At 44.7% G+C, this 23,370-nt stretch overlaps 1 protein-coding gene across 4 annotated transcripts in view; it reads left to right on the top strand.

The window, feature by feature from the left end:
* sox13 (SRY-box transcription factor 13) overlaps positions 1-23,370 on the top strand; it is a 188,608-nt gene that overhangs the window by 105,441 nt on the left and 59,797 nt on the right. For all 4 annotated transcript variants that reach the window (XM_087973487.1, XM_087973488.1, XM_043716425.2 and 1 more), the window contains 2 exons: positions 14,723-14,948; positions 21,801-21,903. In XM_087973487.1, the coding sequence (XP_087829613.1) occupies positions 14,724-14,948; positions 21,801-21,903 (328 nt within the window). In that variant the 5' untranslated portion in view covers position 14,723. The remainder of the gene's footprint in view (positions 1-14,722; positions 14,949-21,800; positions 21,904-23,370) is intronic.

The raw sequence follows: 23,370 nt of genomic DNA, 5'->3' as shown, positions 1-23,370 counted from the left end.
AATCCTTTGAGGATCAAAGTTTGGGAGAAGATTTGTAGCTCGGGTGCTCGTTGTTGTGGTTCTGTTCGCCGAGCTGGGAATTTGTGTTGCAGACGTTTCGTCCCCTGTCTAGGTGACATCCTCAGTGCTTGTGAGCCTCCTGTGAAGCGCTTCTGTGATCTTTCCTCCGGCATTTATAGTGGTTTGAATCTGCCGCTTCCAGTTGTCAGTTCCAGCTGTCCATTGAAACAGGTTCAATCAATAAGCACATCGTTTGGACCCAATATACCGACCACTGCAACGGACAGCTGGAACTGACAACCGGAAGTGGCAGATTCAAACCACTACAAATACCAGAGGAAAGATCACAGAAGCGCTTCACAGGAGGCTCACAAGCACTGAGGATGTCACCTAGACAGGGGACGAAACGTCTGCAACACAAATTCCCAGCTCGGCGAATAGAACCACAACAATCCTTTGAGGAGCTCAGTGCAAAGTTGTGGAGCACAGACAACATGGTGGCTCAGTGGTTAGCACTACTGCCTCACAGTGCCAGGGACCCGGGTTCAATTCTAGCCTCAGGCGACTGTCTGTATGTAGTTTGCACATTCTCCCCACATCTGCGTGGGTTTCCTCCCACAGTCTGAAGATGCGCAGGTTAGGCAAATTGGTCATGCTAAATTGCCCATAGTGTTTTGGGATGTGTATTAGTTGGGGATTAGTAAATGTTGGGGAATAGATCTGGGTGGGTTACTCTTTGAAGGGCCAGTGTGGACTTGTTGGGTTGAAGGGCCTGTTTTCAAACTGTAAGGATTCTATGTGAGCACCATTCTGAGAGATGCAAATAGGGAGAGGAGCCCACCTGTCACAAAATAAACCCAAGGATTTCCATCTCCACCCTCCCTAGGGTCGAACCTTTTAAAATGCTAGTGTACCGACACCAACTGTAGGCCGTGTTTGTCTTATCTCCAAGTTTTAATGCCATTGTCACTGAACCTTTGTAGACTGTGTATAGTAACAGCAGAGAGCCTTCTATTTCATATTGAATTACTAATGCCATATTGAGCATTGTTGCTGAGGACAGACAGGCCAATCAAATAATCCTTTAAACTCTAGAGTATGGATTTGGGAAAATTGATCCATTTCATGATTGAGTCTCCATTGTTCTCTGGTACAAAACCATCTGCTGATGAAAGGCCAGTCTATAAGGTTTCCTTGTAATTTATTCTTTTCAAAGGATCTCGCTGCCTTGATCAGCTTTTTTTTAGCAGCAACTATTTTTAAAGAGTGGACAAGAAATAAACTGAAAAAACAAGTTTATTCCTCATAGCAAGTTAGTTTGAGAGGTACCTTGGGTATCCTGAACTGTGCACTGGTCAATGTTACATTGTTGGCAATGAAAGAATTTTAGGAAAGGGCAATTAAACTACTTACAAGTTCATTGTTATTGTTCAGAGCATTTTGTGGACCCCAGGTAACTGCACAAGAGCAGTGTTGTTTGTCGAAGTGTCTGTTCATATGGGGCTGTTTTCTCTGGAGTGTCGGAGGCTGAGGGGTGACCTTATAGAGGTTTGCAAAATTGAGGGGCATGGATAGGATAAATAGACAAAGTCTTTTCCCTGGGGTCGGGGAGTCCAGAACTAAAGGGCATAGGTTTAGGGTGAGAGGGGAAAGACATAAGAGACCTAAGGGGCAACTTTTTCACGCAGAGAGTGGTACGTGTATGCAATGAGCTGCCAGAGGATGTGGTGGAGGTTGGTACAATTGCAACATTTAAGAGACATTTGGATGGGTATATGAATAGGAAGGGTTTGGAGGGATATGGACCGGGTGCTGGCAGGTGGGACTAGATTGGGTTGGGATATCCGGTCGGCATGGACAGGTTGGACCGAAGGGTCTGTTTCCATGCTGTACATCTCTATGAATCTATTGATGCTGTTTTGTTTTGTTTTCCCCATCAGCTTCCTCTCCTGTCTGAAGTTCTAGGCCAGTTGCCTCATTGTCTCACCACTGCCATGGATGTACAGAGTCCTGGTCAGCCCCGACTTCGGGTGTGCTCCCTCTGTACATTGTGCAGAACGGAGCAATGAGAATTGTCCTCTGCTCCTTTGGCTGTGTGTGGAAGGGGAAAGCCTTGCTTCTGCATATATGCTCCAGATCTGGAGACTGCACTTCCCCACAAGCTCCCACACATTGTGTGTCTAAAGTGCATCATTGGCAACCACCAAGTCTCCCAGGATTAGACTGTGACAGAATCTTTCCTGCTATATCATGCAGTGTGCAAACTGTGTGATGTTGACATCTGGTGGCAGCAACTGTAGTAACAGTTGAACATTTTTAACATTTTGATTAGATTTCTTACAGTGTGGAAACAGGCATTCGGCCCAACAAGTCCACACCGACTCACCGAAGCATAACCCACCCAGACACATTCCCCTACATTTACCCCTTACCTAACACTACGGGCAATTTAGCATGGCCAATTCACCTGACCTGCACATTTTTGGACTGTGGGAGGAAACCGGAGCACCCGGAGGAAACCCACGCAGACACAGGGAGAATGTGCAAACTCCACACAGTCAGTCACCTGAGGTGGGAATTGAACCTGGGTCTCTGCGCTGTGAGGCAACAGTGCTCACCACTGTGCCACCATTTATGATAGATGTGGATAAATAGTAAATATGTCATTAGATATATATTATCCTCAACCCATCCCCCTGTAATCAAGTAGCATCTGTCCCATTTTAGAAGCAGGATTGAGTCTCCAAATATAGGGTAGCACAGTGGCTCAGGGGTTAGCACTGCTGCCTCTCAGCGCCAGGGACCCGGATTGGAATCTAGCCTTGGGCAACTGTGTGTCTGGAGTTTGCATATTCTCCCCGTGTCTGCGTTGGTTTGCTCCAGTTTCCTCCCACAATCTAAAGATGTGCAAGTTAGGTGGGGTGGCTGTGCTAAATTGCACCTTGTGTCCAGGGATGTGCAGTCTAAATGGGTTAGCCATGGGAAATGTGGAGTTACAGGGGTGGACCTGGGTAGGATGCTCTTATGAGGGTTAGTAGGACTCAATGGGCAGAATGGCCTGCTTCCACACTGTCGGCGTCTATGATATGATCTCTTTAAAAGGCCATTTGGGACTGAGATGTGGATGAACTGCATCACTTAGAATTCCAAAGATTCAGTATACTGTTTTACCCACCCTCCGTAGAAGGCTGTGGAGGCTTCAGTCATTGTGTCTGCTGCCAAGACAGATCAATACGCTTCTAGATACTAAAGTTATCTAGGATGTGAGGATAGTGTCGGATGTTTTGGTGTTGAACTCAAGACGTTTCACAGATCCATAACAAAGTGATCGGCTTGATTGGCACCACATCCACAAACATCTGCAGCCTCCACCACTGATGCTCAGTAGCCACAGTGGTGTACCATCTACAAGATGCACTGCAAATATTCACCAAAGATCCTTCCAAACCCACAATTACTGCTGTCTGGAAGGACACGGGCAGCAGAAACATGAGAACATCAGCACCTGCAAGTTCCCCACCAAGTTGTTCATCATTCCGACTTGGAAATATAATCTCCGCTTCTTCACTGTAGCTGGGTCAAAACTCCTGGAACTCCCTCACTAGTGACATTATGGCACCACCTACAGCATGTGGACTGTAGCAGTTCAAGGAGGCAGCTCACCAGCTCCTTCTCAAGGGCAAATCGAGATGGGCAATAAAAGCTGACCCACACAGTGACACCCACATCCCAGGAATGAATTTTTTTTTTTAAAAAAAGACAAGCCGTGATCTTATTGAATGATGGAGTTGGGTGGGCGTGCGGAGTGGCTGACTCCTGCTCTTATTTCTTATGTTCAGATCGAAACATTGATTCTTTACAACAGGCAAGATGGACGCTGCTCGAATCGTTCTTGCGGCTTTGTAAGGGAGTGAATGTACGGTAGCTACTTTTGCCAATGGCACAAGCATAGGTCAGAAAGTTAGTTATCAAGAGGGTTTTCAAAGGGACAGAGATTGGTTAAATGAGTGGGCAAGATGGACGCTGCTCGAATCGTTCTTGCGGCTTTGTAAGGGAGTGAATGTACGGTAGCTACTTTTGCCAATGGCACAAGCATAGGTCAGAAAGTTAGTTATCAAGAGGGTTTTCAAAGGGACAGAGATTGGTTAAATGAGTGGGCAAAACTTTGGCTGATAAAGTACACTCGGCACGGTGGCACAGTGGTTAGCACTGTTGCCTCACAGCGCCAGAGACCTGGGTTCAATTCCCGCCTCAGGCGACTGACTGTGTGGAATTTGCACGTTCTCCCTGTGTCTGCGTGGGTTTCCTCCGGGTGCTCCGGTTTCCTCCCACAGTCCAAAGATGTGCAGGTCAGGTAAATTGGCCATGCTAAATTGCCCGTAGAGTTAGGTAAGGGGTAAATGTAGGGGTATGGGTGGGTTGCGCTTCGGCGGGGCGGTGTGGACTTGTTGGGCCGAAGGGCCTGTTTCCACACTGTAAGTAATCTAATCTAATTTCTCATAATAGGTGGATTTGCTACTTGTGGATCCATATACACTCAAGGTCAACCCCATACCCAGTTATTTTTTCTTCTTCCTAATTCACAGGTCCTAATAAAACACTCAGCCTTTTGTGGGAAATTCCTTTACATTTTCTGCAGGAGGTCTGTGCCCCCATCTCCTGCAGACAGCAAGGATTTGATCTGTAACCTGGTGTTAAATGAAAGCTAGTTTTCTCTTTGGCAGAAGGAATGAAACGAAAAGCACAGTGACACATGGAATTGGAGAGGATTTGTAAACACCATGCACGATCAGAATCCAGATGCCCTTGTACATAAATCACATAAAGTTACTTTGTGGGTACAGCAGGTTTTAGGACAGTAAATGACACTGTCTCACTTATGATAGGGAGAATGGATTACAAAAATAGTGAAGTTTTACTGAAGCTGTACAAAGTTTTGAGAGACCACATGAGTTTTGGTCTTTTTTGTTTACTTTTTAAAAGAAGTTTAACTGCTTTTAGAGGTGGTTAAGAAAAGGTTCATGTGATGCTTTCCTGGGATGAGGGATTTTTCTTAGAGTCATAGAGATGTACAGCACGGAAACAGATTCTTTGGTCCAACTCATCCATGCCTACCAGATATCCCAACCTAATCTAGTCCCATTTACCAGCACTTGGTCCATATCCCTTCAAACCCTTCTTATTCACATACCCATCCAGATGCCTTTTAAATGCTGTATTTGTACCAGTCTCCACCACTTCCTCTGGCAGCTCATTCCATACATGCCTGATTAACTCAGCATGTCCTATTGTCCCTTCATGAGGAAAGAGCTTGACTCCTGTGTCCTTGGTTCCCCTGGTCACCAAGATCGTGGGATTGCGAATTGAACTGGGAGCATTTACCAAGAGCAGGTTCGACAGGAGCTTGCACATTCTCCCCGTGTCTGCGTGGGTTTCTTCCGGGTACTCCAGTTTCCTCCCACAATCACAAAGGTGTGCAGGTTAAGTGAATTGGCCATGCTAAATTGACTATAGCGTCCAGGGGTGTGTAGACTAGGTGCATTAGTCAGGGGTAAATATAGGGTAGGGGAATGGGTCTGGATGAGTTAATGTTTGGAGGGTCGGTGTGGACTTGTTGAGCCGAAGGGCCTGTTTCCACACTGTAGGGATTTTAATTCTAATACAAAGGTCTGCCTGATGCAATGAGGAATTTAGTTCTGAGGCTCTCGTGCAGAGGGGTGATTAATAGGCAACATTTCCAGACATCTACCTCCGATGATTCACAGTTCCAAGAATCTTGTAAGGGATATTCAGAAATGCAATGGTGTGTATGCATTTGTGTCTGGGTATTGTAGCCTAAGCTTCCTTATGGCTGATCAACTGGGCAAATGCACACCTCTTATAACTTGTTGCAACAGGCAGGTGCCTCTTGTTTTGAAATATTAGAATCTCACTGCAGTAGAAAGGTTATTCTTTGGTAGCAGACTCTGTCATGCAGTTCGTTGCTTCCAATAGGTGCTTTTGATGAAACGATTTCATCTCCTGCAGCTCCTCTCAATTCCAAAGATGTTTGAAATTCCCATTGGCTGAAGTGAGCTCTGACAACTACAAATACAACTCTCTTTCCCCCCGGTTTTCTCCTCTGTAGGCAAGGATAGACTGACTGCTTGCTCTTTGAAATAGATTTTCAGAATATTGATGAGTTTCTTACTGAGTGCACAGAACAGACCCTCTGTTTCAGCACATTTTCTGAAGACCCTCTTCTCTTGCTTCAGTGACTGTGCCTGCCTGATTGACCTGCATTGAATGGAAATTCTGGGTACGAGAGTGTGTTTTCTTGCCAAATTCCCTCCTGTTCTTTGTGCACACTGAACAAAACAAGGGATTGATAGCTTATTGTCAATCCAAGGCTTTCATTACAAAGCTCATATGTTGGGTTCAGAGGCCATATTTTCACTAATATGGTCACCACTACCTTATTTCTTAGAGTAGGCACCTTAAGTTCCAGATGTCAGTTTTGTCACAAGAAATATTGAGCTTGTATTTGGAATCTTGATCTGACAGTCCCAGAGCAGCAGCTCATTTAAAAAAAAAACAAATTGGCTCGTAAAGTTTTATCTTAGCAACTTCGAAAATTTGTCAAATGTTTCTAAGCTGTTTGCAGAATCCATATTGTTTTATAGACACAAAAGGAGCCATTTTATGAACGATAAGGAGCCACAAACAGCATTGAGGTTATTGAGCAGTTGAAAGGTTTACTTAGTGTTGGTGAACTGAGGACTGGGAGATGAAGTTGGGTCGCAGGGGGAGGAAGAATGAGTTTTCCCAGAAAATGTTGACACCACTCACAGCAAGAAAATGGAGCCTTGACTTTATGGTTCCATTTAAAGTGTGGAGTTAAACAAACTTAACTTCAATCATGTGCACTAGAGTTTGGTATCAAAACTTGGTTTCTGCCTGGCTTCCTTCTCTTTCCTCTTGGCTTACTGTGCCCTTGTTTAGGAGAGCCTGGTTATTTCCAATGGCTGGTTTGCGATGTCAAATGATGCCAACAGTGTGGGTTCAATTCCCACACTAATTGGGGCTACCATGATGGACTTCTCAACCTCTCCCCTCACCTGAGGCATGGTGACCCTCAGGTTAAATCACCACCAGTCTCTCTCTGTGTTTCTTTCTCTCCGTCTCTCTGTCACTGTCTCTGTATCTCTCTCTGTCTCTGTCTCTCTCTTTTTTCTCTTTCTCCCTTTCTGTCTCGCTCTCTCTGTCTCTCTTTCTGTGTGTCTCTCTCTCTCGCTTGCGCTCTCTCTCTCTCTCTGTATGTGTCTCAATCTCTCTGTGTGGGTGTGTCTTTCTCTCTGTGTCTGTGTGTCTCTTTCTGACTCTCTCTCTTTCTCTCAAATGAGAGAATGACTTTATTCTCTGGTAAGATTATGGCTGCATTATGTTAATGTCTTCTCCCAAATAAGACTGCCTACAGAGCAGAATAGGATTTAAAGAGATGAAGATGGAGCTTGTAGTGTATTAGTCTGAACACTTCAGCACAAAAGCCCAGAGTGATGTTGCACTGCTGTAGTGAGGGAGGTGTTATCTTTCGATGAGATGCTGAACCAAGGTCTAATGTCTTCTCTGGGGTGGATGTAAATGATCCCAAAGAGAAACAGGTGAGTTATCCTCAAGATTCTGGTGAAAATTTAAGCACTCGATCCACATAACTAAAAACAGATATTCTGATCACCATGCCATTGGTATTGTGGGATGTTGCTATGTGTGTATTAGCTCCAGTATTTCTTACAACAGTGACCACGCTTTTCAAAAGCATACCAGCAGCAGCAGTTTTGATGACGTGAGAAGTGCTGTATAACTGCAAGCCATTCTTTGTGTGAACACAGACACATAGGGACAGGAGCATTACGTAAACACATTCTTGTTGCTTTCCTCAGCTTTTTCACTTCCAACTTCAAACAGAGCCATCTTCAGAGACAATAGTGATTGTCTTTTGTCCATCAGCCAAGCAAGCGATCTCATTAAATAATGATTGGGAGATGCTGAGAGGTGTGATGGAGTGTGGGACAGTGGAATTGCTCAGTGAGGCTGAAGCATTCATAACAGCCTTTGGCCAGGTGTGCCAAGTTGATCCATTTTTTGCCTCCTTCAGTGGTCTCCAGCATCACAGATAGCAGTCTTCAGTCAATTCATTTCAAGTGACGTTGAGAAACAATTGGAGGCACTGAATAATGCAAGGGCGATGGGCCCTGACAACATTCTGACAATAGTTCTGAAGACTTGTGCTCCAGAAGTTGCCACTCCTCCAGCCAAGCTCTGCCGGTACAGTTACAACACTGGCATCAACCCAACAGTGTAGAAATTTGTTGGAAAAGCTCAGCAGGCCTGGCAACATTGATAAAGTGAAATCTGTTAACGTTTTAGGTCCGGTGACCTTTCCTCAGAATCGTCTGAGGAGGGTCACCGGACCTGAAATGTCAACTCTGATTTCTCTTCACAGATGCTGCCAGACCTGATGAGCTTTTCTAGCAGCTTCTGTCTTTGTTTCTGGTTTGCAGCATCTGCAATGCTTTCGGTTTTTAATGTGGATGTTTGCCTCAGTATGTCCAATCCATACCAAAGCAAGATAAATCCAACCCGCCCAATTACTGGCTCATCGGTCTACTCTCGATCATCGGTAAAGTAGATGAAGATGTCCTCAATAGTGCTGTCAAGCAGCACTTGCTTAGCAATAATTTGCTCAGGTTTGGGTTCTGCCAAAGTTATCCAGCTTCTGATCTCCGTACAGCTTTAATCCAATCATGGCTAAAAGAGCTGATTTCCTGAGTGACTCTCAGGATATCAGGGCTGCTTTGAGCGAATGTGGTATCCAGCAAAATTGAGATCAACGGGAACCATGGGTAAATATCTCTGCTGGTTGGATCATAGGAAGATAGTTTTGCGGTTGGTGAAGGTCACTCATCTCAGCTCAGTCCACCTCTGCAGCAGTTCCTCGGGATTGATGTTTTCTAAACAACTTATTAAGAGATATTATTTTGATCCTTGAAGAAGGTGGAACTTGAACCCAGGCCTTCTGAGTCAGAGATAGGGTTGCTATCAATGGTTGTATCTAGGTCCAGTCCCTTTCAGCTGAATTGTCAATGGCTTTCCCTCCATCATAAGGTCAAGTTTCCCTCCCAAGTCACTCACCAGCCTGACTCAGAAATATATTGCCATTCCTTCACTGTCACTGGTCAAAATCCTGGAATTCCTTTCCTAAAACATTGTGAGCGTACCTACAGTACATGGACTGCAGTGGTTCAAGAAGACAACTCACCACCCCCTTCTCAACGGCAACTAAGGATGGGCGATAAATTCTGGCCAAATTATGAATGAATAAAAAATTAGGGGATTGAATTGGAGATGTTGGGGCAGTTTTCAGGAAATATCATTATTTTCTCATTATGAGGGGCATGGATAGGGTAAATAGGCAAAGTCTTTTCCCTGGGGTTGGGGAGTCCAGAACTAGAGGGCATAGGTTTAGGGCGAGTGGGGAAAGATATAAAAGAAACCTAAGGGGCAACTTTTTCATGCAGAGGGTAGTACGGATATGGAATGAGCTGCCAGAGGAAGTGGAGGAGGCTGGTACAATTGCAACATTTAAGAGGCATTTGGATGGGTATATGAATAGGAAGGCTTTGGAGAGATATGGGCCGGGTGCTGGCAGGTGGGACTAGATTGGGTTGGGATATCTGGTCGGCATGGACGGGTTGGACCGAAGGGTCTGTTTCCATGTTGTACATCTCTATAAGTCTATGACTTGCTGGGGCCCTGGTCAAGGGTAAGCTTCATTGTTTTTTTTTGCAAGCTCTGAGTGACCATTGCCCTTGGTGTTCTTGAATTTCTCTGCCCCAGGAAACAAGTTCCCAGCTCTGTTCAGAGCACTCCTCCACTTACATTGGAGGAAGTCCAGAGAAGGTTTGCTAGCCTGATACCAGGTATGGCTGGATAGTCTTATGAGGAGACATTGGGTACAATGGGCTTGTACATGTTGGAGCTTAGAAGCATGAAAGGCGATCTTTTTTGAACCTTGCAAGATTATTCATTAGTCGAAAAGTGTGGCGCTGAAAAAGCCTAGCAGGTCAGGCAGCAATCGATGAGCAGGAGAGTTGACGTTTAAACTCTGATCTCCAGCTTCTGCAGTCCTCACTTTCTCTCCAGATTCTTCACCAACTTGACAGGTTAGATGGATTAGGTGAAAGTGAGCACTGCAGATGCTGGAGATCAGAGTTGAGAGTGTGGTGCTGGAAAAGCACAGCAGGTCAGGTAGCATCTGAGGAGCAGGAGATGCATTGGCCAGAGGGAATAACTGCAGAATGAGGGGTTGCCCATTTAAGACTGAGATGAGGAGGAACTTCTTCTCCGAGGAATCTGAGGAATTTGTTATCGCGGAGGCCTGGAGAACCCAGGTCATTAAATGTATTCAAGGCTGAAACAGACACATTTTTATAGAGTAAGAGAATTGAGGGGTCTGAGGAATAGGCAGGAAAATGGCATTGAGGATTATCAGATCAAACCTGATCTCATTGACTAGCAGAGCTGACTCAATGGGCTGAATGGCCTATTTCTGCTCCTACATCTTAGTGTTAAGGGAATAGTCCTGTTTGAAATCTCAATTCTTCCCTTTTGCCTTAACTGCAGAGCTCGGTATTTGCCTGATCATTATGATGATACCAGTGGGACAGCTCCGTTTCCCACACACATTGCTTTTATTAGCTCTGTGAGGGAGGTTGCTAATTATTGTGGTTTGGGCCCTTCCTTCACTCACGACTGGTTTTAATGCAGGCTAATTCCATGTGGTACGTTTGCAGCGTTAACGGACAGAATTGTAATTCCCTCACTCCAGCCTGAATTCCGGTCCATTCCCATCCAATCTGTCAGCCATCACTGGCAGTGTGCTTGTGTGTCTCCTGTCAGAGCTCATTTTCAATCTGATCGTGTTGTCAAGAAACAGTTGGAGCCACTGGATACTGCAAAGGCTGTGAACCCTGACAACATTCCGGCAATAGTACTGAAGACTTGTGTTCCAGAATTTGCTGTTTGCCGAGTGCAGTGGAGGAGAAAGTAAGGACTGCAGGTGCTGGAGATCAGAATCCAAGAGTGTAGTGCTGGAAAAGCACAGTTGGTCAGGCAGCATCCGAGGAGCAGGAGAGTTGACATTTCGAGTATTCCTAATGAAGGGCTTATGCCTGAAACGTCAATTCTCCTGCTCCTCGGATGCTGCCTGACCGGCTGTGCTTTTCCAGCACCACACGCTTCATCTCTTCCAGTGCAGTTACACCACCGGCATCTACCCAACAATTGGAAAATTTGCCCAGGTATGTCCTGAACACAAAAAGCAAGACAAATCCAGCCCGACCAATTACCGAACAATTTTCATTGTCCATGGAATTAACGTAACTTGGTTGGCTGAGAACTTGCGACTGCTTCTATTGGCACCATATGGGCACTTGATTCACCTTGCTGAAAAATGTCTGAATTGTGGTCACCCACATTCACTCCTCAGCCACATGTCCAGCTGTCCAGAGTGACCACACACACACCAAGGCTGGAATCGTTGTCGTGGTAACCTCAGCCAGATGGGCTGCCTTACATAAAGTATTAAAGTATCCTACCATTCTCGAGAAATCTAAAAGCCTTGTGCAATGGCTGTCCTACTTCAGTGATGTAGAGTCTGATTTTCACTTTGCATCTCTTTTGTAAATGGGTTCGGTGCTGTTAGGTTGCTATGCAAACTGCATTGTGGTGGTGCTTTTGAATTTGTAATGGTAATTGCCAAAAGAACTATTGGCATCCCCATGCTTTTTCTTACATTTTCCAGTGTGAGAGGGCAAATCTGGGTCACTTACCCTTCACTCTTTCTCCTGGCTGCTGGAATTAACTGCAATGGATGTTTTTGTTTTCTTTAAACATTTGATTTAGATACCTTACCAAGTTTTTGTGTGTTGACCCAGGTCCCTTGCAGTCTTCAGTTAGAGTCAAACCCTGCTCCGGGGGTTAAGTTTCAGTCTGAGTTACATTCTTGAGTGCAGCACTAACAGAGTGCTGCACTGTTCGAGGTTCCTTGGTTGGATGGAATGACCTTCGAGTGGTTATTAAAGATCCTACAGCTGCCTTCACAGGAAGATGAATGGTGTGTTGCTTTAGTTGTAGAGGGATTAACGTAGATGAGTGTAGAGAGATCATACTACAATTTTACAGCACATTCGTGAGGCCACACCTGGAGAATTGTGTGCAGTTTTGGTCTCCTTACCCCAGATATGGACATACTTGCCCTGGAGGGCTTCAACAAAAGTTCACCAGCCACTTTCCTGGAAGGGCCTTATCACATTCCTGGAGGAATTAAGTAGACTTTAAACTGAAGGGAACTATAGAATTAATGAGACGTGATCTAGCTGAAACATTTAAAGGGACCTGACAGCATAGACAATGTTTCCTTGTCTGCAGAATGGAGACCATTAGGTCACATTCTCAAAATAAGGGGTCAGCTATTTTGGAGAGTAGAGGAGAAATCTTTCCACTAAAAGGGTGGCAAGTTTTTGGAATTTGCAGGTTCAGAGACTGGGAGCCACTCAGTCACCGACTGTAGGCAAAGCATTCACCAATAGAGTTTAGATTTCCTACAATATGGAAACAGGCCCTTTGGCCCAACAAGTCCACACTGACCCGCCAAAGAGCAACCCACCCACACCCATTCCCCCACCCTGTATTTACCCCTAACTAATGCACCTAACACTATGGGCAATTTAGCATGGCCAATTCACCTGACCTGCACATCTTTGGACTGTGGGATGAAACCGGAGCAAACCCACGCAGACACAGGGAGAATGTCCAAACTTCACACAGACAGTTACCCGAGGCAGGAATTGAACCCGGGTCCCTGGCGCTGTGAGAACCACCGAGCCACCGTGCCGCCCCAATTCTGAAGCATTACGTAGGTTAGTTGAGTGGGACCATGGAGTTGAGGTGGAGGTAATCTTGTTGATTGAAGAAGCAGGCTTCCTTAGCAACTATTTGTTCCTCCACAAACATAACTGAAGCAGATTCATGTTGGTTTATCTAACTGTTGCTTGCAGGGCGACTGTGTGGCATTTAGCTGCTCATTTCTTTAACCACTCCAGCTTAGTCCTTCACCTATCTGTGAGGTCCTGATGAAGGCTTTAATATGGAGTCTCAATGTGTTAAGTCATCAATTAATAATTTTTTATGAAAATTGGATGAGTGAGGGATTTTGCAGCCAAATGTCTCTCCAATTTTGTTTTTAGAAACAGCCCAGCATTGGCAACAGCAGCCTGCATTTATATAGCACCATTTTCTTTTAAACAAAGCAAGCCATCCAAGGCACATCGCAAGCGACTGTCAGGCGAATGTTCATACCAAGCCACCCAAGAAGATACTGGAACAGGCAAAAGGGGTTCTGAGGTTTTAAAGCAAGGGGGGAGGCATGGGGAAGATCCACAGGCAGAAGTGATTCTCAAGATCTCCATAGAGCCGAAACTGTGGGGGAAGCTTTCAAAATGGAGCTTTAATTATTAAAAAGGGGACTGGGCTTACGGTGTGTTGAGGAGTTGCAATTTATGTAGTTCCGTAATCCTGAATACTCGCCGAGACGTTATGAAGCAATGAAAGAGTTAATGGTTGCCTTCAATTCTGTGATTACTGTTGAGTCACACAAGAGCTTAAATTAAAACTCGTATTAACTCGATCACAGATTAAATCCAGTCCAGTGGACAAAGAAATCTGTTGAAAGGAAACGAGATATGATGAAATCCAAACAGGAGGCTTTGGAACGGGAAGGAAAGAGAGATAAACCTGTTCCCTGAAAGCAGGAATGACGGAACAAATAGTATGCTATTGTCCTCTTGTCACATTTCCCTTTTGTTTGATTCCTTTTGTCTTGAGGCCCATTGTTGCACTTCCTCTCGTCCCCAGTTCACTCCATTCTCTTTCCATTACAAAACACATTCTGTTGTTTCACTACCTTTTTTGTTTGGAGCTGCCCTAACCGCCACTTCGCCGAGAAGTGTTTGACTTGTAGGTGGAATTATTTGAGTTACTTTTTGTTTGCAGCAAATATTACAGTCGTCAGAAATCTCTCTGCATGTCCATTTTCCACGCACTGCTCCTGATCTCCCACTGCTCCCCACCCCCCACCCCCGACTCTCCACGCACCATTCATTCTGGGTGAATCACGTGGGCTCTCTCTCTCTCTCTCTCTCTCTCTCTCTTATCTGTGAAGAGATGAATCCAATATTCGCTTTTGTTGAGTGCAGAATGGGCTTGTGTGTGCCTGACAAAAAATCCATTTTATTCTCTGTCTGCTGGACAGCTACTCGCTTACAGAAAACCTTGTCTCCGAGAGATTTGTGGCAATGCCTGTGGAGTCAGAGAAAGAAGCATTTTCTTGCCTTAGCTGTTGGGGTTTGTAGAGATTTCGAGGCAAGTGTCCTTGGTGCACCACTTTGGAGACAGTTGTTCCTAATGCATGGGGTGAATTCCTTAAATTAAAGCCCTTTTTCTCCCCTCTCTGTTCACATGGTTAGACATGTGATAGCTCCCTGCTCCCACCTCCTCAGACTCCATCACTTGTTTAACTTTTCATTACTTTCTTTTGCAGGGGGTTGAGTTTTGATTTAAAAGTGAACGCGTGTTAAATTTTCTGCTTTTACTCTCTTCTCGCCCACCCCTCCATGCCTCACAGAATGTCCACACGGCAGCTGGCTTCTTGTTGTATGGACGTGAATGGTGACGTAATCATGGTCCATGACCAGGTGAAAGTGGAGGAGGTGGAGGAGGAACGGAGTGGTTACGGGTCACTCAGTATGTCATTTCCCAGCAATCCTCACTCCGACAGGCTCCCGAGCAAGGCAGCGCCCGGGAGAGATACCTCGGACTTCGAGAGGTCAGGGGTCGTGAAGCAAACGCACGTAAGTGAGCCCGCGGCTTCTCGTCGAATCCAACTCAGTGACAGGAGTTGACTCCAAGTGAGGTCCATCTTTCCTCACCCGTGAATGAGCATCTGGTAAACGTCCAGAAACCAGAGGGTTTGGTCAGATTCCCATAACTTACAGGCTGTCGCTGATGCATTCATGATCAAAAGGAAGAAGCTGGAAGGAGAGACTACATACATACTGCCCAGTCATAGAGTCATAGAGATGTATAGCACGGAAACAGACCCTTCGGTCCAACTCATCCATGCCAACCAGATATCCTAACCTAATCTCGTCCCATTTGCCAGTACTTGGGGCCAATATCTCTCTAAACCCTTCCATTCATATACCCATTCAGATGTGGTTCAAAAGTTGTCATTGTACCAGTCTCCACCACTTCCTCTGCCAGCCTATTCAGTCTCTCCCTATAGCTCAAATCGTTCAACCCTGGCAACATCCTTGTAAATCTTTTCTGAACTCTTTACAGTTTCACAACATCATCCTTCTGATAGGAGGGAGACCAGAATTGCACGCAATATTCCAAAAGTGACCTAACCAATGTCTTGTACAGCTGCAACATGACCTCCTAACTCCTGTACTCAATGCTCTGACCAATATTCTTGCTGTCCCACCCAGTACCTCCATATGCTTTGTAATTCCAGAGTCTATTGAGTGGGGAGACAGGGGGGTGAATCATAGAATCCCCAGAGGCCGTTCCACCCATCAAGTCCACACTAACACTCTGAAGATCATCCTACCCAGACCCACTCTTCCCACCTGCACAACCCTATCCCTATTACCCCACATTTCCCATGGCTAACCCACCTAGCCTACACATCACTAAACACTATGGGCAATTTAAAATGGCCAATCCACCCTAACCTTCATATCTTTAGACTGTGGGAGAATCTGGAGACACTGGAGGAAACCCATGCAGACATGGGGAGAATGTGCAAACTCCTCATACTGCTGTGAGGCAGAAGTGCTAACCACTAATCATTATGCCGTTGTGGCACTGAGTCATTGTGCCACCCTGCCTCAAAATGTCTCTTATAAGTAGAGGCAATGCCATAGGTGGAAATATAAGTTTGCAAAATACACCACTGAAATGGGCCATTCAGCCCAACTGCTTCATGGTACTGTTCATGCTGAAGCAAGTCTCAATTCCATTGAATTGAAGTCAAATCTTCAATTTCATTCTCCCTTAACATATTTGTCAAGTTTGCCCGTAATGCCCCTGTACTATTTGACTCACCCATTCCTTGTGGGAGCAAGTTCCACATTTCTCAGTGTTCTGGGCAAAGGGATATCTCCTGAACTGTTTGATTTATTAGTGACATGTTATATTTATGTTCCCTTGTTCTAACATCGGTCATAAGTGGAAACATATCTTGAATTTCTATCAAACCATTTCATATCTTAGAGGCCTCTCTATTGGGTCACTTTTCAGTTTCATTGTTTTCTTAAGACAAAAAGCCCAACATATCCAATCTTCCTTGATACCGCTCAGTTCTGGCGTTATTCTAAGAAATAGTGTTTGCACCATTTCCAGTGTCTTTATGCTGTTCTTACAACATGGAGATTAATGTGCCTCAGAGTACTTAAAGTATATTCCAGAAAAGATTCACATTAAAAAATTAGAGCCATAGAGATGTACAGCATGGAAACAGACCCTTCGGTCCAACCCGTCCATGCTGACCAGATACCCCAACCCAATCTAGTCCCACCTGCCAGCACCCGGCCCATATCCGTCCAAACCCTTCCTATTCATATACCATCCTCTGCGTGAAAAAGTTGCCCCTTTAGGTCTCTTTTATATCTTTTCCCCCTCACCCTAAACCTATGCCCTCGAGTTCTGGACTCCCCCACCCCAGGAAATAGACTTTGTCCATTTATCCTAACCATGCCCCTCATGATTTTATAAACCTCGATAAGGTCAGCCCTCAGCCGCCAACGCTCCAGGGAAAACAGCCTGTTCAGCTTCACTGTATAGCTCAAATCCTCCAACCCTGGCAACATCCTTGTAAATCTTTTCTGAACCCTTTCGAGTTTCACAACATCTTTCCGATAGGAAGGAGACCAGAATTGCACGCAATATTCCAACAGTGGCCTAACCAATGTCCTGTACAGCTGCAACATGACCTCCCAATCCTGTACTCAATACTCTCACCAATAAAGGAAAGCATACCAAACGCCTTCTTCATTATCCTATCAACCTGCGACTCCACTTTCAAGGAGCTATGAACCTGCACTCCAAGGTCTCTTTGTTCGGCAACACTCCCTAAGACCTTACCATTAAGTGTATAAGTCCTGCAAAGATTTGCTTTCCCAAAATGCCGCATCTCGCATTTTTCTGAATTAAACTCCATCTGCCATGTCTCAGCCCATTGGCCCATCTGATCAAGATCCTGTTGTAATCTGCGTTAACCTTCTTTGCTGTCCACTACATCTCCAATTTTGGTGTCATCTGCAAACTTACTAACTTACTACAAACTTATGCTCCCCTCCAAACCATTTATATAAATGACGAGAAAAAGTGGACCCAGCACGATCCTTGTGGTACTGCACTGATCTCAGGCTTCCAGTCTGAAAAATAACCTTCCACCACCACCCTCTGTCTTCTACCTTTGAGCCAATTCTGTATCCAAATGGCTAGTTCCCCCTGTATTCTGTGATATCTAACCTTACTAACCAGTCTCCTATGGAGGAAATACCGTACATTCATTGAGCTGCACCAATGGAGAGAAAGCAGGGTAGGCCTTTGAGGTCAATGACATTTCATCACTGTTTACCTTCCTTGTGTACTGTGTCTGATACGTAAAATATCATTATCACTTTATCTCATGTTGTCTATCACATCCTGGGGAATAGTATTGATCAGAATCTCAACAGGATCAACTGCATAAATACAATGGGTATAAGAGCAAGTCAGTGACTGAGAATCCTTCACTGAATAAATCTCCTTGTCATTCCCCAAAGCCACTTCACAAGGTACAAGTCAGGAGTGTGTTGGAATGCTCCCCACTCGACTGGATTGGTGCAGCCCCAACAACACTCGAAGTTTCACATGTTCCAAGACAAATGTTTGATTGGCACCCCATCCACCACCTTCAACATTCACTCCCTCCATTAACAATGCATAGTGTCAGCAGTGTCTACCATCTACAAGATGCATTGCAGCAACTCACCACTCACTCTTGAACAGTGACTGCATGGGAGAACCACCATCAGCTGCAGAGTCTCCTGCAACTACGACAGCATCCTGACGGCTTTGTCATTGCTGCAGGGCCAAAATCCTGGAACCCCTCCCCCCTCCCTAACAACATTGTGCGCGCGTGCATTACTGTATGGACTGCAATGGTTCAAGAAAGTGCCTCACCACCACCTTTTCAAAGGTGATTAGAGCCTAGCAGTAAATGCTAGTCTAGTCAGCAACACCCCCCATCTCATGAAAGAGTAAAGAAAAATTAGTTTTAGTTTGGTCAATACACTGGAACCATGACTTTGTTGTAAGTTGCCTAAAGATCTTATTTTGTGAATTGTCTTGCTGTTTCCTGGATGATTTAGAGATAGCTGAATGAGTATGACTTGCCTTGAGAAGGTGTCCATGTATCTTGATATATTAAATTCCCATTCTTTATACCCCCCAGTGACTTGTATCCTCTCAAGATTTGTGCATTCCCTGGAAATTGTCCATCAATGTGCATAATGTGAGAATAGCAGAGAATTTAGGTGGTTGTTTAAAGGAAATTCTTTTTTACTGATGAGCAGCTGAAGGTGTTAGTGGATCTTTGAAGCCCACTTGAATAGGTGTTTGTCACAGTGTACTGACTCTCTAATGCAATTAATGGGTGAGTTAAACAGGCCATGTATTGGGAGGTGATGAAGGGAGTTACAGAAATATGTAGAGAGCAAGGTGGGAGAGATTAAATGATAGAATGGTGGCACAAGGCAAAGGAATGAGTCACATGAAGAGAGATAAATTAATCCATCCTTCCCCACCCCCTTTCACAGAGCTTCCCTTTTGTACTTTCTCACTTCTCCTTTCTACCCTTCCTCTGTATTTGCTGAAAACCACTTGCAACTCTAATTCCCTTTTGCTCTGGCAAAGGTTCATTGACCTGGGATGTTGGGCAGAATGTTATGAAGGCAATGGGGGTGTCAGTTGCAGCTGGAGAGCCAGAGAGACACCCCACCACCCCTCCCCCAACCCCAACACCCTCTGAAACAAAAAGGATCCAAGAACCTGAAGGCAGGGGGTCAAAAAGCCCAATCAGTAGCTGGCTGCTCCTCTGTACCCAGCAGCGCCGCTGGGGAGGTGGTGGCTATTGCTGGTACTACAACCACCAGAAGTCTCAAACAGAGTGGGGGCCCAAGGCACAGGTGAGTGATGGTGTGGAGGGGGCAGCTGGGCAGAGGCGAGGAGAGAAGGACTTAGCAGCAAAGGAGGTGTAGTGGCTCTGAGCGGATCCTTCCCTTTGCATTGTCTTGTTTCTTGTTCAGGTGCCAGTGCTTTTGAAGGAGTGACCCCACCCTGAGATCCCACAAATAAACTCATCACACTCCCTACACAGACATCCGACACCTTCCAACGCGCTGCTGTGTTAATAAGAGAAGTAGCAGACTGAAGTCCCTTAAGAGGACATTAAGTAACCACTTAAGGTACTAGTTGTAGCATTACAATGGGCCATTCAGCCCAACTGCTTCATAGTGGTGTCTGTGCTCTCACAAACCTCCTCTTTGTTTAATGCTATCGACATGTCCTCCTCCTATTTCATTCTCCCTTACAGGTTTGAGAGTGTGGTCCTGGAAAAGCACAGCCAGTCAGGGAGCACTCAAGGAGCAGGAGAATCGACGTTTTTCAGGCATAAGCCGTTCATCAGGAAGGATTATGCCTGAAACAGTCGATTCCCCTGCTCCTCAGAGGCTGCCTGACCTGCTGTGCTTTTCCAGCACCAAACTCTTGCCTCTGAGCTCCAGCATTTGTGGTCCTCATTTTCTCCCTTCGAGGTTTGTCCTTCATGCAGCTGCACTGTTTGATTCAACTATTCCTTGTGCTGGCAAGCTTCACATTCCTATGCTCTGGGTGAAGAGCAATCTCCTGAACTCCCAGTCTGTTTATTAGTGACTTTATATCCCCTCTGTTGTAGTTTTTCCCATTTATTGAGGGACATCACCTTAACTTCTACCTAATCAAATCAGTTCGTATATTAAAGATTTCTATCAAGTCATATTTCGATTTTCATTTTTTAAAGACAGAAGTCCCAGTCTGTCCAATCTTTCCTGATATCTCTCAGTTCCAGCATCATGGTGAGAAATAATTTTTACACCATCTCCAGTGTCTCTGTTCTTTTTTAGAACATGGAGATTAATGGTATTAATACACCTCGAGTGAATTCTAGCAAGGTTCCAGAAATGATTCACTTAGATTTAAAATAAAACAACGCAGATGACGGAAGTCAGAAATAAAACAGGAAATGTTGTACACAAGTTAAGCTGTGACTGTGGACAGAGAAGCTAGTGGTTGTTAATTGCCCACTTAGGAGCCTCAATGGTCACTGGAATGCGAATTGTTTCCACAGACCTTCCTGCTATAGACTGCACGAAGTGCCATTTCAAATACCACCCTGCTCCCTCCCACCACCAAACTCCCTTGCTGGGAGCAGGGGAGGGGGGTTGCACACAAGAGTCCACACATTATCTCGGATGAAGTCATCTAGACTCGAAGCCTTAACTTACTCTCTCCACAGATGCTGCCTGACCCGCTGTGACTTCCAGCATGTTTTTATTTCCACCCATTAACTCTCCTTCTCTCTCTCCACGGATGTTACCTGACCTGCTGAACATTTTCTGATTGTGTACTAGCTGGATTACGCCTTTCCTGCTCATGAATAGGCCAGTTTGAAAGACAAAATGTGTACAAGCCTTTGCAGTGATTTAAAGGCCATGGTTCAGTAAAAACAATATCATTCTGTGTCCGTGGCTTTACTTTGAGGCAAAAATGCTTAATGCTTCGGTGAGTAATGTCGAATGCCCATAAAATTTTGTGAGGACTCTTTGGAATGAACAGCTTTCATGATTTTTTTTTTCTTCTGTTCACTGCTAAACGGCATCAATTTCACAAACCGTGGAATGTTGCATACGATGGAAATTTGTTTGAAGTCCCCTCTATAATCAGGCAAGCTTTACCTTTTGGATGTAAAAATGTGTGATATTATGAAGGCAAAGAGCATTTTGACTTTTCAGCACATTATACGTGGATAACTAGACACTTCCTCTTTCTCTCTCTTCTCTCCCTTGCCCTCTCACTTACAATAGTCAAAATATTCTCGATCCTCAAGATTTTGTACTTCCAGAAAGAAGGTGCTGAGTCGAAAAGTGTGGTGCTGGAAAAGCACAGCAGGCCAGGCAGCATCCGAGAAGGAAGAGAGTTGACATTTCAGGACATTCCTGATGAAAGGCTTATGCCTGAAACATTGACTCTCCTGCTTTTCAGATGCTGTCTGACCTCCTGTGTTTATCCAGCACCACACCTTTCGACTCTGGTCCTCTCTTTCTCCATAGTGTCTCAGCCAAGTATGAGACTAATCTATTGGAAGTCTCATCAGTTAGTAACTGTTAGCATTTGGTTTCAGTGTCCTTTACTGTTGGTGAATATTATGTTTGTACAAAATTTAGGTGGGGGTGTGGGAAGAGAGCTTCAAATTGAATGTATTTTCCTTCCAACAATCACCTATGAATCTGTTTGCTGCTCTTGTTATTGGGAACTTGGTGTTGTATGTGTGTTGTACAGAACACTGTGTCTTGACAAGTGGAAACTAACTGAGTTTTTTTACATTTACAACCCAGGCTTCGTCTTCACCAAGGGAGGAGGGGCAACAGGATCACAGTAAATTCACAAATACCCTAAGCAACTTGGAAAGAATAGATTTTAGTAAGAATCTAACTGAAGGTGAGTATATCCACAACCAGAGACCAACAGCATGAGCTGGACAGCTGATCTAGATTTCACACCTGGGTTTAAAAACTGATTTGCATTGGGCTCCAGAGTTGCAGGAAAGATCATCTTTCTCTCTTTTCTTCCCTCCCTACTGCCTAAAGTGTTGCTTGATAGACACCAGAGACTAACAATTGGTGAGACAGTTCAGGCATATACATTTCTCATCAGAGTTTTGTTCCACCTGACATGTCGGAAAACTCTAAAACATCAATTACTCAGTTCCTATTTGTGTACATAATAAATATACATAAAAATCTACAGCCAGTTCTTACCCAATTACCCCTTAATTAACACTTAATCATTACCTGCTTCCTGGTTTGGTCTCTAGTAACCCTTACCAGACTCTGTTGGATAATAACGTTACTTGCACAATTAATTGGTCCATAGACCAGAGCAGGTGTTTAACTCCAACATCTCTCACACTGCTGCTCTATAATCAATCATTAGGACACTGGCCTTGGATGATTGGTTACTCCTTCTTATTTTTTGTTCAGCCCTGTCCCTCATAACTGCCTAGAGATGGTTTGTAGAGAAATCCACAGCTAAGTCAGGCCAGGGTTACACCATCAGTTATAAACTTGGAGTGTAGAATCAGCTGGATAGATATTGGGAATAATGGCTGGAAAACTTAGGACTGTTCTCTTTGGAACTCAGTGTGTTACAAGCTGATGTAATAGAAGATTTCTAGATGAGAGCACTGGATAGGAGATAGAGAAAAGCGTTGAATAAGCTGGATCTATTTTCCCTGGAGCATCAGAGGCTAAGGGAGATTTATAAAATCATGAGGGGCATGGATAGGGTGAATAGCCAAGGTCTTATCCCTATGGTAGGAGCATCCAAAACTGGAGAGCATAGGTTTAGGGCGAGAGGAGAAAGATTTAAAAGGGACCTAACTGGCAAATGCTTCACTCAGAGGGTGGTGCGTGTATGGGACAAGCTGCCAGAGGAAGTGTTGAAGGCTGGTACAATTACAACATTTAAAAACCATCTGGATGGGTATATGAATAGGAAGGGTATAGAGGAATATGGGCCAAATGCCAGCAAATGGGGGTAGATTGATTTAGGACATCTGGTTGTCATGGACGAGTTGGACCAAGGGGTCTGTGTCTGTGCTGTACGTCTCTATGATTTTATTCCTTCCAGCAGAGGCTGTGAATGTAAAATTGCTGACAAAATATTTAGTTTTTGGAATGTGGAATACTTTACCTGGAAAAGCTAGTTTCATGAATAATTTCAATGGGTTGTCAGACAGGTCCTTGTCTGAGGGACTTTGTAAGGATGCAGACACAAGGCAGGGTGTGGAACTAAGCACATCAACTCTTTCAAAAAGTCTACACCAGCACACGATGCGATTAATGGATTAAGTTGTGAAGTTTTAATCTGAGGTTTATCAATGTTTGTTCTCAGGTAGTATTGAGA

The sequence above is a fragment of the Chiloscyllium plagiosum genome, unplaced genomic scaffold, assembly GCF_037043375.1.
Source record: "Chiloscyllium plagiosum isolate Xiang-an unplaced genomic scaffold, Cpla_swu_hap1 HiC_scaffold_26, whole genome shotgun sequence".
In the NCBI taxonomy this organism is placed as follows: domain Eukaryota; kingdom Metazoa; phylum Chordata; class Chondrichthyes; order Orectolobiformes; family Hemiscylliidae; genus Chiloscyllium; species Chiloscyllium plagiosum.
Note: the sequence above shows the minus strand (reverse complement) of the source record. Positions and strands in the feature narration are given on the sequence as shown.